The 14,723-nt window shown below is 54.6% G+C and overlaps 1 protein-coding gene across 4 annotated transcripts in view; it reads left to right on the top strand.

The window, feature by feature from the left end:
• GRINA (glutamate ionotropic receptor NMDA type subunit associated protein 1) overlaps positions 1-14,723 on the top strand; it is a 29,862-nt gene that overhangs the window by 6,680 nt on the left and 8,459 nt on the right. Inside the window, exons 1-4 of one of the 4 annotated variants that reach the window (XM_082235809.1) lie at positions 10,039-10,059; positions 13,750-14,099; positions 14,343-14,402; positions 14,561-14,673. In XM_082235809.1, coding sequence (XP_082091935.1) covers positions 13,778-14,099; positions 14,343-14,402; positions 14,561-14,673 — 495 coding nt within the window. In that variant the 5' untranslated portion in view covers positions 10,039-10,059; positions 13,750-13,777. Of the gene's footprint in view, positions 1-10,038; positions 10,060-10,341; positions 10,720-13,749; positions 14,100-14,342; positions 14,403-14,560; positions 14,674-14,723 lie in introns of those variants that run through there. The other 3 variants (XM_082235807.1, XM_082235808.1, XM_082235806.1) reach the window with 3 other exon arrangements.

The following is a 14,723-nucleotide window of genomic DNA, read 5'->3' as shown; positions in this document are numbered from 1 at the left end:
CGAGTTTAGCATGACAGTGTTAAGTGGATATCCCGTAAAAAGTGAGCAAACAGTGTCACACTCAATGCTGGTTGTGACAGAGCCCTGAAAGGGTCACATGGTGGATGCAATTCGCCCTTTCATAACAGCTGTCTTGGTCTTGCAAAACAAAAGTCAAGGCCCAAGAGACAATCTGGCCCCTGTCAGTCTATCCAGGGAAACAGCCTTCGCCGCTAATCTGAGTAACTTCAATTACTCAAGCACTTGATATTTACTGTTTGGGGCCAGTGAACCATTTCATCCGCTTCTTCTTGTTGCGTATACAGTAGTTCAGATTGTGCTCATCAAAGGCAGAAGAGCGCTGCCTCCTCAAAGGACACACGACCCAGACTGTGCGACACACACACACCCTTCTCCTCTTGGCGCACTGTGTGCTCTCAGCCAGGCCTGGCCGTCTTTGCACATTGCAAGGAGCCAGGATGGCTGGCACAGCTGTGTCCACTTGGGAGCAACGGGGGGGGGTCCTTTCTGCCCGGCCACCCTTCCCTAGATGTGAGGGGAAGAAGCAAAGCACAAGACCACACTTTATTTAATTTATATGCTACTTTCCCTTGCCCCTTTTATTTTCACAACCACCCTGTGAGGTATACTGGGCTGAGAGACTAGACTGACTCACGTTCACCCAGTCCGCTTCGTGACCGAGTGGTGATTTGAACCTTGATCTCCCCCGTTCTTGCCTGTGACACTTCTGTAAAACAACTCCTGCTATTGCACCACTACTTGGAGAACTGACTGTTGCTCCCTGTGACACCCAAATCGGAGAGCCCGGCCGGCTTCTCCCTAAGAAGCCAGGGCTTGCAGGGCAGCAACAAGACACTGTCTGAGGCCAGCAACGCTGGGTTCAGATGTCACAGGAAGCCAAGGTTCATTGCACTTTCTGGTTTGTTGCTCAGAAGCAGGAGGGCCGCAGCAGGTGCCCCTGTGTGCTCCTCTTTCCTGGTAAGGTGGCAAACCCCGGCAGCTTTTCTCATTTGCTGGAAGAAGAGGCCGAACTTGCACACTCTGCTTGCAAATTGCGCACCTTGAATCCGCGGTGTCCTTGGGATTATTTGAAGTCCTCCCTTTCTCTGCAGACAGAGCAAAAACCAGAGCATGCTTTGGCTCCTGATCCTGGGCATCGTTACCAAGAGGGAAGTCCTGTTGACTGCAGGAGGACTTTGCTCCAGGGAGGCGGACTTGAGGCGGAGCTCAGGGCCTGTTTCCGGGAATGGCAGATTGAGCAGCTGCTTAAAGCAGGCTCTAGACCAGTGGTGGCCAAACTTGGCCCTCCAGCTGTTTTGGGACTTCAGCTCCCATCATCCCTAGCTAACAGGACCAGTGGTCAGGGATGATGGGAATTGTAGTCCCAAAACAGATGGAGGGCCAAGTTTGGCCACCACTGCTCTAGACCAGCGGTTCTCCACCTGTGGGTCCCCAGATGTTGTTGGACTACAACTCCCATCATCCCTGAGCTCTGGCCTTGCTAGCTAGGGGTGATGGGAGTTGTAGTCCAACATCTGGGGACCCACAGGTGGAGAAAGGCTGCTCTGTGTGCTGATTGGGCTGTCAGGATCCTGCAGGAGCATCTGCAAGTGGCTATTTGGGCAAGGCGTTGAGGCCCAAGCACAAAGAGGGTGCCCCCCTTACTGCCGGTAAGGGATGGATTCCTGCTGCTGCTTTGGCAAGAGGGTCACACACACCCCCCATTGCATCTTGAGGGGAGTAGACGCTGGATCCCCTGAGGAGATGGAGGTGCTGACGGCAGCAAGCCCTTCATGGCCGCAGGAGGAGAGCAGCTTCCCTGGAGAGAAGGAGGCTTGGCCGGGCTCAGCTGGGATTCTGCAGAGGGCTGTTGTGGCTGTCATTGGACCCCCCAGGGGAAAGGGAGAGGCACATGTTGTTGATCCAGGCTGGCTGGTGAAGAAGAGAAGGCTCATGTGAGCAGCTGGGCTGAGGCACAGGGCTGCACCTTGGGCCGCGTGCGGCAGAGGCTGGTGTGGCCCCTGAGGCTGGTGGGGGGCTCAGCGTGGAGGTCCAGGGCAGGCTCATGCTGGTCCCCAGAAGCAAGAGCTTCCTGGCAGGGATGTGGGAAGATGCTCTCCCTTTCAAAGTTACAAGTGGGGAAACAGGAGTGTTTTTGCAGCTTCTGCCCCCGCAGGAATGTCCGGCCTGCTGCACACGGGGCTGGTGGTGTCGCTTGCCCTTTGAGAGTGTGTGGCGCAGCACATTTGCCAGCTGGGCAGGACAGGCAAGTCCTGGAGGAATCGAGGGAGGGAAGGGGGCAGGTGCCAGCCCAGTGGTGGGTCAAGTGGGAGGGGGAAGGGAGGGAAAGAGGGGTCTAGTTCTGGGAATTGGAGGGGGGGGGAATTCCCAGCCACCCTTTGCTCCTTGTTTCCCGCAGGTAGACAGGCTTCCCTCTGGCTCTGCCTTGAGCTCTCCCCAAGGGGTGGGGTGCGAACTGGGTGCAGATGGGGGCTCTTCTTCCCCAGGAGGATCACGCTGGCAGCTAAGGAGGCAGCTGTCGTGCTCCCAAGGTGAGGGCTGGTCTCAAGAGGCCTCTTGTGTCACAAGGAGCCAGCCAGGCATTGAGGCTGCCGGAGGACAGCGGTCAGATTATGAACTGGAGTGAGCTGATGGGGCTCTCACTTGTGAGCCAGCGTGGTGTAGTGGTTAAGAGCGGTAGACTCGTAATCTGGTGAACCAGGTTCGCTTCCCCGCTCCTCCACCTGCAGCTGCTGGGTGACCCTGGGCCAGTCACACTTCTTTGAAGTCTCTCAGCCCCACTCACCTCACAGACAAAATAAAAAAAATCCTTCCAGTAGCACCTTAAAGACCAACTAAGTTAGTACTTGGTATGAGCTTTCGTGTGCATGCACACTTCTTCAGATACACTGAAACAGAAGTTGCCAGATCCTTCTATATAGTGAGAAGGTGGGGAGGGGTATTACTCAGAAGGGTGGTGAAACCCCTCCCCACCTTCTCACTATATAGAAGGATCTGGCAACTTCTGTTTCAGTGTATCTGAAGAAGTGTGCATGCACACGAAAGCTCATACCAAGAACTAACTTAGTTGGTCTTAAAGGTGCTACTGGAAGGAATTTTTTTATTTTGACTATGGCAGACCAACACGGCTACCTATCTGTAACTCACCTCACAGAGTGTTTGTTGTGGGGCAGGAAGGGAAAGGAGAATGTTAGCCGCTTTGAGACTCCTTCGGGTAGCAATAAAGCGGGATATCAAATCCAAACTCTTCTTCTACTTGCCAGCATAAAACTAATGTGGAGCAGCTTCTGGTGCATTTGCAGGCTCAGGTTGAGGGGGTGGTTTTGGCCCATGAAGCCGCCTGCAGCTTGAGATCAGGAGGACCCCTTGCACCACCCCGATCCCACCCCCGTCTTTAAAGTATTCATCAGAAGGCCCTCTCCAGGCTCCTCTTCCTCCCAGTCAACATCCCTTCAGAAGTGAGGAGTTCAGTGCTTGAAAATAGTGGTCCCTTGCTTCAGATATCTTAGTACGTGGGGCGGAATAGGGGTGCCTTGGAAGGGAAGGGCCCTAATATTGCCTTGGGGTGCTCTTCCCACTGTGGCTCAGCTGGTGCCCAGACTCTGGACCTGAGGCACAAGGCTAACATGTTTTTGTCCTCTTGTGAGCGTTTAATTAGGTCACTCCGTGATCTTTTGCTCCTGGGCTGCTCTCTTCCAGCTGCGTTTCATGGCTTGCCTGCCTGCTTTTGCTGCTGCTTTTGCTGACTGACTTCTTCGCTGGTTCACACATAGTGCCAAGTCACGGCTTGGCAGACCAAGAACCTGACACTGCAAGTTGCTGCTTTCCCCCAAGTTTGTTCTGTTTACAGCTGCTCTTGCTCCGTGTCAAGGAAGAGTGTTGGGCTTGCACATGACATCAAGCCACAGTTGACAGAAACCATGGTTGTGAGCCGACAGCAAACCATGGTTAAGCCACTGGGCAGGGTTTGGGTGACCAAGCAAACCATAGGTGAAATGAACCGTGGCTTGGCGTCATCTGCAAACAAGGCTTGTTTTGAATCTGTCATGGTTCGTCACCTTGAAAATTCCTTAAGAGCTGGAAGATGGGGTGTGCACTTTAGCATACATTTAGGACCATCCTCAACCTGACCCGGGGGGGGGGGATCTTCATGCTAGACTGTGTGGCACTCAGGCAGCCGCCAAGACACGGTGGAGTCCTTGTTTTCTTCCCTTACATAGGGACCCGGAAGTATCTGATGAAAGATTGCATTAGGTTCCAGTTAAACAGCTCAGATTTCCTCCAACGCCCTGCCTTAGCCAGAGCTGAGTAGCACACCCGGTGTGGGGAGAGGCAGGAGGACGTTTGACCAGCAGGATTAGGCCAGCCTTGCCTGGTGGCCTTGAACTGTTCCAGTCTCCCTCCTGGGTGTCACTGCCCCACCTGGGCCCTGGCATCCCTGTGGGCAAAAGGCCGACTCAGAGCTGAACAGAAAGCAGCCCTGCCCTTTGAACTGGGCACCTGGCCCTGGACTGACTCCAGGCTGTTCCCAGTCCCATTCCCTCCGTCTCTGATCCAAGGTAGATGAGATGTTGGCTGCCTGGCATCTGAGTTTGGCAAGTCAGAATGGGGCATAGCAAACGGGCTGGGGGCATTTAACCCCCCCTTCTGTGTCCCTGGCTGGAAATCACCCAAGGGAATTGTTCCTTCTGGCGGGGGGCGGGGGGGGGGTCTAGTGGCCTCGATCCTGATTCTTTCTCTCCTGCTCCACATTATTTTAACCACCAAAACAAAGCTTGCTCCTTGAATGCCAGCCCCAGCCCGGCTATCTATGTGTGAGGAGGAGCTGATCTTTCTGCCATGACTCTGATGCTCTTATGAGTCACCTGCTGCTCTGGAGTAACTAAAACTATTAGTACTAATCGGTCGTTCAGTTCTCTCTCCCTCTCCCTCCCTCCCTCCCTCCCTCCCTTCCATTTGGCACCATGAAGAGTTTTCTGGTGGCAGCGTCAGGGAAGGAGGGGCTGGTCACTTCTGTCTCTTAGGGGCTGCCCTGTTGCAGTTCCTATGGGAGCCCATCTCTAGGGAGAGACAGTGGCCTTGTGGGGAAGAGGGGACGGCCGAGTGACCTGGCAGCCTTGGGAGTGGCTATCTGATGCGCAGGCAGGCTTGCAGCAGTCCAGAGGGGCCCAGAATGACAGCTTGAAGGGGGGGGAGGCATGGCTGCTGGATGCAGAGGACTGTCCAGACTTTATCTATCCCTCAAGGAGGAGATGAGGAACTGCCCAGGGGATCTGTTTGGGGTACTGTGGAGGCATGAGGATAGGTCCTTAGGGATCCCTGGATTGCCCCCTGGCCAAGCTCATTTTGGGAAAGCCGACGGGACTTTAATTCAGAAAGTACACTGGGAAGAGTTTAGAACAGGGGTCGACAACCTAAGGCCCATGGGCCACAAGCGGCCCACGGGGGTCGTTTAACCGGCCCCCTAGCCAAGCCTCCCGTGCAGTGCTAAACCGGTGCAGCACGGCACACAGACTCACTTCTGCAGCGCCAGAAATCGTGTCTGTGCAGACGCCAGAAATGGCGAGCACAGAGGGATCTCTGCTGTAGTGAACTGGCCCAGGTGAGGTAAACCTTGCCAACCCCTGGTTTAGAAGAAAAGGGGCAACAGGGAGGAGCACCTGATAGGCTTCAGCACCCTCTCTGCCCACCTGGGTGTTGGGGACATTGGACTTTTAGCTGCTACCCTCTGAAATGGGATGTGTGCCTTGGTGGAACAGGAGGAGAGGGCCTCTCGTGGGTCGGAAGGGGGTCAAGGAGCAGGAAGAAATGGACAGGCCTCCAAATAGGGAGTTGTAGCAAGTGGAGTCTCCCAAGGATCAGTCTTGGGACCTCTGATTTTTAAATGTTCATGGACAGTTAGCGGGGAGCATTGGGGTTGCCAGGTTTGCAGATTGTTCAGGGTTGCTAGAACAAAAAGAGATTGTGGAGAACTTCAAAAGGAACCCTCTCTCCAGATGCAGTTCAGTGTCAGCAAGTGTGAACTGATGCACATCAGGGCAAAAAATAAATAAATCTGAATTCCACGTAAATGTCCCTGGGGTCTGAACTGGCAGGGATCGTTGAAACTGCAAGGAAAACTGCCAATAGTGTAATGCCGATATACAAATCTATGGTGCAACTGCATATGAAATACTTTGCACAGTTTGGGTTGCCTCCCGTCCAAAGGGATATCGCAGAGTCAGAAAAGGTTCTGGAAAGTCCAATCAAAGGGGATGGAGTCCCATGGAGAAAAGCTGCAGCACTGGGAACTTTTCAGTTTAAAGAAAAGTGACATGATAGAAGTTTAAATAAAAAAATTCCTTCCAGTAGCACCTTAAAGACCAACTAAGTTAGTTCTTGGTATAAGCTTTCGTGTGCATGCACACTTCTTCAGATACACACGAAAGCTTATACCAAGAACTAACTTAGTTGGTCTTTAAGGTGCTACTGGAAGGAATTTTTTAATTTTGACTATGGCAGACCAACACGGCTACCTATCTGTAAATGATAGAAGTTTGTAATACTATGCATGGCTTGCGGAAAGTGGGTAGAGAAATGTTCTTTCCCTCTCTCACCTAATACCAGAATTCAAGGATGTCCAATGAAACTGATTGTTGGAAAATTGAGGACCAATACAATAAAGTCCTTCTTCATGCAGAGCACAGTTAAATGATGGCACTTGATCAGTGTTAGAAACTCAGATATATAAGCTAGGTGCCAAAATGGTTCTTTAAACCAAGGTTAGAGTCGCCAAAACAGAATTTTGCCATTTGGGGGCAAGACTAAAGTCTTATTTTTCAACGGATGGACTGACTGTGATTGATTCTCCGTTAAACATCTGGCTGGTTCCAATGACAACCCTGAGCTCGGTTAAGAACTTTGAGAACTTAAAGAAGAAAAGTCACTTGGCCCAGGGACAGTCAACTTATACACCGGCCTATTCCTACCTCTTTTTCTTAATGGTGATAAGGACCATTCATAACATAATAATATTATTCACAACTGTGGGGTAATTGAAGACAAATGACAATAATTAGCTATAACTTTGTTCACTGCTCAGGCTGCACAGAAAAAGCATTTTGATTCCTGAAATTCATTCTGATTCTGCAGATAAAATATAATGGATAGAATTCTACAGGATAGAGTATTAGTTGAGATCCAAGGATCCCCAGGAACGCGCCTCCAGATGGTGGAGATGTGAGGTGCCACAACACAAAAGGAAAAATGTGGAGGGAAGAGGGAAGCAGGAAAACGCAGGACACTTCCTTCTTCCTGCTAGAATGTTCTTAAGGCCTTGGCGATTCCCAAGAAAAACCAATGACCCTCCCTTGCTGGAAATGGCTAATGCGGACCGTGGAATGTGGGGTCATTGTCTTCTGGGGCCAGGCTGGGCTCTGTAGGTTCACAGGGTTGCAGCTGACAGCATTGCTGAATTGAATTTGACAGGAGCCTCTTTGTGGGCAAAGAGGAGCCCTGTCCTACTGGGGAGGGCAGCAGCAGGAACTGGAGGGGCAGCTGCTCACTATCTGCCGCCGCTGCAGCTGCTGCTGTTCCTCCAACGTAGACAAGGACATGGTCCTAACAAACTTGGCACATGTGCAAACAGAAAGTAAAATCTGGTCACATTTAACCTCAAAAGAAGAAACCAAAATGAGGAAATCAGTTGCAAAGAGTTATTCTTCCTGCTGCCAATTATAGTAGAGTGCCTGCAAGTTATTCCAGTCCTATGGCTGTTCTCCTCTGGTCGGCCACTGCAGGCCGGGAACAGGAAGTGTGCCGGACTTCCCTTGCTTCCTTGCTCAGCCTCCCCCAACCTGCTCCCCTCCAGATGTGGGGCTGCAATTCCTGTCAACCCCCCCCCCCAGCATGGCTGAAGGGAGTTGGGAGTCCAGCTTCGTCTGAGTGGCCAAAGTGCTCCAGGTAATATGTTTCCTCTGCAGCCCCTCCAAATGGTTCAGCGACTGCAGGCGCTTCCAGAGACAGGAGGCGTGTGAAGGCAAGGCATCGTGGCCAGAGATGTTGCTGGCCAGCCGGGTGTAGGCAAGAGATGCTGAGGTTCAGTTGTACTGGGATGGGGTGTCCTCTGAGGAGCAACTGGCTGCCCCATGAGGTGCCTGAAGAATATGCTTGAATTGCCCATGACAACTCCTTAGACCAGCGGCTAATCTCCAGGAACAATTACTCTGTGGTTACTCGTTCTTGTGAATTGGGGAAGACAGACGGTTGTGAAAAGTCTTTGCACTGGAAGCAAGTGGGGCATTTCCCCTTGACAGCCACCTGATGAGGCAGCGGATGATGTTCTAAAGAGGTCCAGAAGCAGCCTGCAAAAAGGAGGACAGGGTCCAACCCCACACCCCACTCCTGGAAATAACCTTTGGGCAATGGCAGGTCCACTAGGAAGAGGCCCCAGTTCCTTTTTCGCAAGGCATAAAGATCTGGACCCCTCACCGATTGCATGGAGTCTGGACTTGAGCGAAGGAGAAGGTCCCCCAGGGTGGAGAGCTTGGTGTTTTGGGATTCTTCTTGGGCGCTGAACTGCAGGCGCCAGTTGCTGTGATTCTGAGGGTCTCAGACAGGGAGAAGTGTGTGAAAGCAGAGCATCTTGGCGGAGGAGAATCTACAGGCATCATAAAAGCAGAAGACACCCTGAACTGCAGAACCAAAGGAGGGCTCCTGGGGTAGCTGTGCACAGGGATACCAAGAAAAGACAATGGAGAGATCCGGTCTCCTGTTTTATTAAAGAAAGAGGTAGACTCACAGCAAGTCTCCCAGCCTTTGCAGACGCAGGATGGACACCACAGCAAGGAGACTTCGGTTTGCCTGCACCCTAGAAAATGTTCACACATTCTTTATACACAAAGCAGCATCCGTCCCTCTGCCTAGGACCCCCCAGCGGAGGGCAGAGGTGGTAATAGCCAAACCTTACCCTTAGCTCCCCTTTCGGGGCTCAGAGCCCCGCACTGCAAAGCCCACAGATAAGGGGAACATCCAAGCCAGTCAGTTAGCCTGTATCAAAGCAAGCAAATATAAGCATCTATGAGCCCACTGCTACAACCACTGCCAGTTAACTGTGGGGTTATCTTGACTACCAGCATGGCGTTAGGGAAGCTTTCAGAACAGCTCAGCTTTGGTTCAACACCCTGGATGAGGCCCACCTTGTCCAGCCTCCTGTTCTCACAGTGGGAAACGCGCAGGTCAGCTTCGAACACAAGCCCGCTCCCCTCTTGCGGCTTCCAGGAATGGCTATTTGGAAGCAGATGCTGTTCCCAACTATGGAGGCAGAGCAGAGCTGTCCTGGCTAGTAGTCACTGATGGCCTCCTCTGCCCAATCCTCTTTGGAAGCCGGCTCACTTGGTGGCATCCCTGCCTCCTGGGGCAGGGAGTTCCACAGGTGAACTCTGCACTGTATGAAGAAGGACTTTCTTTGGTCTGTCCAGAATCTTCCCAGATGCCACGGCTAGTTCAGGACACAGACCCTGACTTGAGGAGCCCAGAAGAGTTTCCTGCAGCCGTCTTGCGCTGATGACTTCAACACACCCTGTTGTGATGACTGCACATCCTCCCCTTTGTCTGCCCTTCCTGTGCTCCTCGTGAGAGTGCCCCCAAGGTGGGGGTCCGGAGCCTGCAAGAGCGCTTTGGCCCCCAGCCACCAGGAAGGAAGGCTGCTGAGAACGAAGAGGGGTGGCTGTTGGTGGCTGCTATGGCAACAGAGGCAGGAAGAGAACCCGGCCTCCTTGGCAGCAGTTGGGGGCTGCTCCTGCTGGTCGCCGGGGAGGGTGTGGCTGCCTTGGTCCTGGCCTGCTGGGCACGCTCTGCATCTGCCAGGCGGGCAGCAGGAGGAGCATTGTAGGCAAAGCTGCCGCCGGGTGGGGTGAGAACGGCCTTTGTGGAAGTGGGGGTGGGCCAACGTGGCAGAAGAGCCCCTCCCTCCAGTTGCCTTCTGCTTGGTGGTTAAGAGCATGGGCACAGAGCCCAAAGACCCTCTTGGCCCCAGGTTGCAAACGCCCAGCTGTGGAGGTGGGCAGGGCAAGGGGGTCTTGGATGCCCCTCTCGGCCCAGAGGGAGGCAGGCTGGTTACGCTGTGTGTGCCCAGAGGGTCTCTGGTGTGGAGACCCACCCCCTCGCGTGCTTGGCCAGGAGAAGGCTGCTCCCCAGGGACCCAGGAAGGGCCAGCGCCTTCTCCTCCTGCCGCTTGGCATCTTGAGAGCCTCCTGGAGGGCAGGTGTGGGGCTGGAGCCGGGGGCGCAGGGGCTGGCCTGGGGGATCACTTTAGAGTTCACCTCTTCCCTTGGCGTCCTGCTTGTCTTCCAGGGAGCTCAGAGCAGCCTGCGTGGTCTCCCCTCCCCACGTTCCCCTCTCAGGAGCCCTGCAAGGCAGGCGAGCGTGACCTGGGCCTTGCCAGCCCTGCTCCTGCGCTCTGACCGGGAGCCAGTTGCTTCACTTCAATGGGTTCTTCTCTGCTTTTCAGCAGATTCTGAGGGCTGCCTTGAGAGACCAGCCCCTCCCTGGAGACCCTCTTCCTCCCCCCCTGGCAAAGAGATCTGGGAGCAGAGCAGCAGCAGCAGCAGCAGGAGGAGGAGGAGGACCCCCGGCTCCTGCCAGGCCAGGCCTTGTTTGAACCGCCGCTTGCTTGTAACTTTGGAGACCAAACCCCAGAGGGCGGATGAAGACCCAAGTGTGGGTCACGCCGGCACCCGTTTTATTCTTGTCTTGGGGGAGGGCTGGTTAAAAAGAGGACAGCGGAGAAGTGGGTGGGAGCCAGGTGTGAACTGGGGTGCCGTTCTGCTGCTCATGGCTTTTCAGTCTTCCTCCCGCGGTGGCGGGTGTGTGTGTGTGTCCCCTCCAGGGGTGTTCTGCCCTGGATGCCGGGGGGGGGGGCTGTGTGTTTTTGTGGCTGCTGCACAGTTGCCAGTGCCTGACACTCCAACCCCTATACCACACCGGCTCGACTTTGGAATGGGGCAAACCTTCCCACGCTTTTCTAGAAGACATCTGAAGGCGCCACTGCACAGGGAAGTCTTAAATGCTTGAGGTTTTTATTGTGTATTTAATATTTTGTTGGGAGCCGCCCAGGGTGGCTGGGGCAACCCAGTCAGATGTGTGGCATATAAAGAACAAAATTATCCTCATTATTATTACTCTCTTACTTCCAACTGGGAAATGGGATTGCCTCCACCTGCCTCCTGACCTGCTTTTTTCTTCCTGATACTTCCACTTCCTTAATTCTCCGTGGAGTGTGAAGCCCCTGTGCTTCTCCCTCCCAGCTGGGGGGGGGGCCTGGAAGGGCTCCTTCATGTTTGGCCCTTTCCCCAAAGGGGTCTCTTGGACGCGGCCTCTTCTCTCCCTCGGACTTCACATTCCTGCAGCTCCCCGTAGAAGTTGCTTCCTCATCCGCCAGTGATTCCCATTCAATTTGTGAAGAGTTCTTACCTGAAGCCCTTTCCCCAAATGGCCAGCTGTTTACAGCACAGTTTGGGAATTGCTTTTCTTCTTCATATTGAAACGTGTCCCCTCTTCTCCCGGCACTTTACAGCGCACACACACACACACACACACCCTCAAATAATCTATTTAAAAAGGAGCATGTGAAAAAGTTAGGACAGCGGATAGAAAGTTAGCAGGGAGGCGTGTAATGAAATCAAAAGTGCCAGGCCAAAGGACTGTTTGAGTAAAATGGTCTAATGGATGACTCAAGGTCCCTGAGGGGAAGGCTCAGCAGATTTCTTGGGGCAGGCAGTTCCACAGGTGCAGTGCTGAAAACGCCACTGTGCGCCTTCTCGGCCAGAGCATCTCGGGTGGGCATGTGGTGGCGAAGGCGCCAGTCGTATCTCGGTTGCATCGCTGCAGGCTCCCTTGGGAGGAGACTCTGGACGCTTCAGGCAGCGCAGAATTCTGCCCCCAGGATGTTGGCCTGAGCTGGGTCTGGGGAGCTGGCGACTTCCTTACTGCTCTGTCCCCAACCATGCCAGATTCGCCTTCGGCAGGGGTGCTGGGCAGGCTTTGGAGCTGCCTCCTTCTGGCCTGCCCAGTTGACAAGCTGCTCCCTGCTCCTTCAGGGGCTTTTCCAAGGGTGCTGAGGCTGCTTTTTGTGATGGTTTTGCTGCTCCTGCCGCTGGGTTGCTCCCCTTCTCTCCCTGGTCTCTGTAAGTGCTTTTTCATTGCTCCTTGTGGTGCTTTGCTAGCTATTTGTTAGCCATCCTGGGGAGAAGAGAGTTTGTAATAGAAACAAATCAGATCTGAGCAGACAGGATCTTGTGGGAGAGACGGTTAGTTATGCCCCCTGGTTCTGTGCAGCCAGCACTTTGAACTGGGCCCAGAAATGAACCGGGTGTCAGTGAAGCCGATACTTGGAGAGGAAAGCGCTGCATGCTCCAAAAATCTGTATGACTTTGGAAGAGCCGGGCAAATGTAGGTTTGATGCCAGGGGTGATCCCTGAGCATCTTGGACATTTCTGGCCCTTCAGTATCCCTGTTCCAAGTGCTGGTGCTGAGTGCCAGGTGATCAGAACATCTGCCTCCACACCGCCCAACCCACATGCTCAGATCAATGCTGGAGGCCTTGCTTGTCGCCCCCCAATGACGTGCATTAGAGACAGGGCCTTCTCCACAGTGGCCTCTCGCTTAAGATGCTCAGTTTTCCCCTTCAGTTGCCGTGTTTTAGGTGGGATTGAAACCCCGCCTGTGCTGAGTGGCTTTTAACGGTTGCACTTGATGAACGATGTCGTCTGGAAATGTTTCTTATAGGGCTGGACTGTATTTCACTGGATTGATGGGCTGGTGGGGTTTTGTATTTTACAGCTGTAGCTAACCGGTATTATTTCCCTGGGAAGGTGGTGGAGTCTCTTTCCTGGGAGGTTTTGAGCAGAGGCTGGATGGCCCCCTGCCAAGGGTCTTTTAGCTGAGATTCCTGCCTGGCAGGGGGTTGGACTAGATGACCCTGGGGGTCCCATGCAGCTCTACATTTACATGAATCTGTGATAGAGAGAAAGCTTTCTTCACCTCCTTGAGAAGCCTTGATCCTGAGAGGCAGCTTTTCCGTCTATACACTGGTACCTCTGGATGCGAACGGGATCCGTTCTGGAGCCCCGTTTGCATCCAGAAGCGAACGCAACCTGTGTCCGCACGTCTGCGGGTCACGATTCACTGCTTCCGCGCATGGCATCATTTTGACCGTCTGCACATGCGCGAGCGGCGAAACCCGGAAGGAACGCACTCCGTTATTTCAGGGTTGCCGCAGCGCGCAACCCGAAAATACTTATCCCGAAGCTACTTCAACCCGAGGTATGACTGTAAGTAGCGATAGCAGCCGTCCGTAGGCTTGAGAAAGGACGGGGGGTGTCTGGTCAAAGGTCAAAGTCCTGAGCTGGATTTTCTGGTCTTGGAAGGGGGTGGGCACTGCTCAGGGCCTTGTTCCTCCCCCGGCTTTAATTTCCCCAGGTCTTTTCCGCCCTCTCCATTCTGCCCTCTGCCCTCTCACACCTGTCCTTGTAGAGAAATCGCACCAAATGATGTGAAAAACGGGCTCTTAGATTGTGGGAATATACGTGAGCGTACTGTTTGGTTTGCACAGGGTGAGACTTCTGGGCAGAAGGGGAGGGCGTTCCCCGGGACCCCCGCTGAATCTCGGGTGGGCTGCTTGTGGCTGGGGAGGGTGGTCTCCCTCTGCGCTGAAGTTGCCAACCCTCTCTCTCTCTCTCCCCTCTGCAGCCGCGAAGTGGTGGGAGACTCGCCCGAGATGTCGCATGAGAAGAGCTTCCTGGTGTCTGGAGACCCCTTCCCTGGGCAGCAGCCGCCGGCCCCACCTGGCTATGCCCAGCAGCCCTACCCAGTGGCTCCCTACCCGCAGCCCCAGCCGGTGGCATACGGCCAGCCTGGATACCCGCAGGGCGCCTACCCGGTTGCGGCACCCTACCCACAAGCGGCACCCTACCCTCAAGCACCCTACCCTCAGGCACCCTACCCCCAGGCGCCCTACCCGCAAGGGCCCTACCCGCAGGGGCCCTACCCACAGGGGCCCTACGCCCAGCCGCATCCGGGAGTCGCCGTGGACCCAGACTGTAAGTAGGCTGCTTTCCTGCCTTGCTGCAATGGTTGGGGGCAGAAAGGGGGGCTGTGGGGTCTCTCTTGGTGTGGCAGAAGAGCTGCTCCTGTGAGACTACCTTGCAGGCGGGGAGGACTCTTCCGCCTTGTGGCTGCTTCCGTGGGGAGCTGGGCTGCCCCCGAGGAGCCTGGGGGGCGCTGCTCTGTGGCCCCCTCCTCAGTCTCCTCTCCTCTTCTCTTGCTGCACTTGTGCCCCCCAGCTGGAGCGAGGCGCCCTGTTTATGTGGTATGGAGAGGAGGCACCGCAGACTCTAGGATTGGTGAGCGCCCTCATCACCCCTGCCACGGGCTGGGTGAGGGGGCAGGAGGAAGAGGAGGAGGAGGAGGAGGAGCTGCTGCTGCTCCCTCTGGAATCTGTAGGGAGAGCCGCCGGGTGGGGAGCCCCTGCCTGACTGGCTGCGCTGCTTCTCGTCCCCAGCACCCGTGCACAGCAACTACCATGAGGACGGGCCCCCCTCCTACTATGACAACCCGGATTTTCCCCCCACCAACTGGGAGGACAAGACCATCCGCCAGGCCTTCATTCGCAAGGTGAGTTGGGCTGTGGGTGTGCAGGGGCTGTGGGGCTGCTGCCCTTCTCC

The sequence above is a fragment of the Podarcis vaucheri genome, assembly GCF_965113315.1.
Source record: "Podarcis vaucheri genome assembly, chromosome: 8".
Classification (NCBI taxonomy): Eukaryota; Metazoa; Chordata; class Lepidosauria; order Squamata; family Lacertidae; genus Podarcis; species Podarcis vaucheri.
The sequence above is the reverse complement of the archived record's forward strand: the minus strand, read 5'-3'. Positions and strand labels throughout refer to the sequence as shown.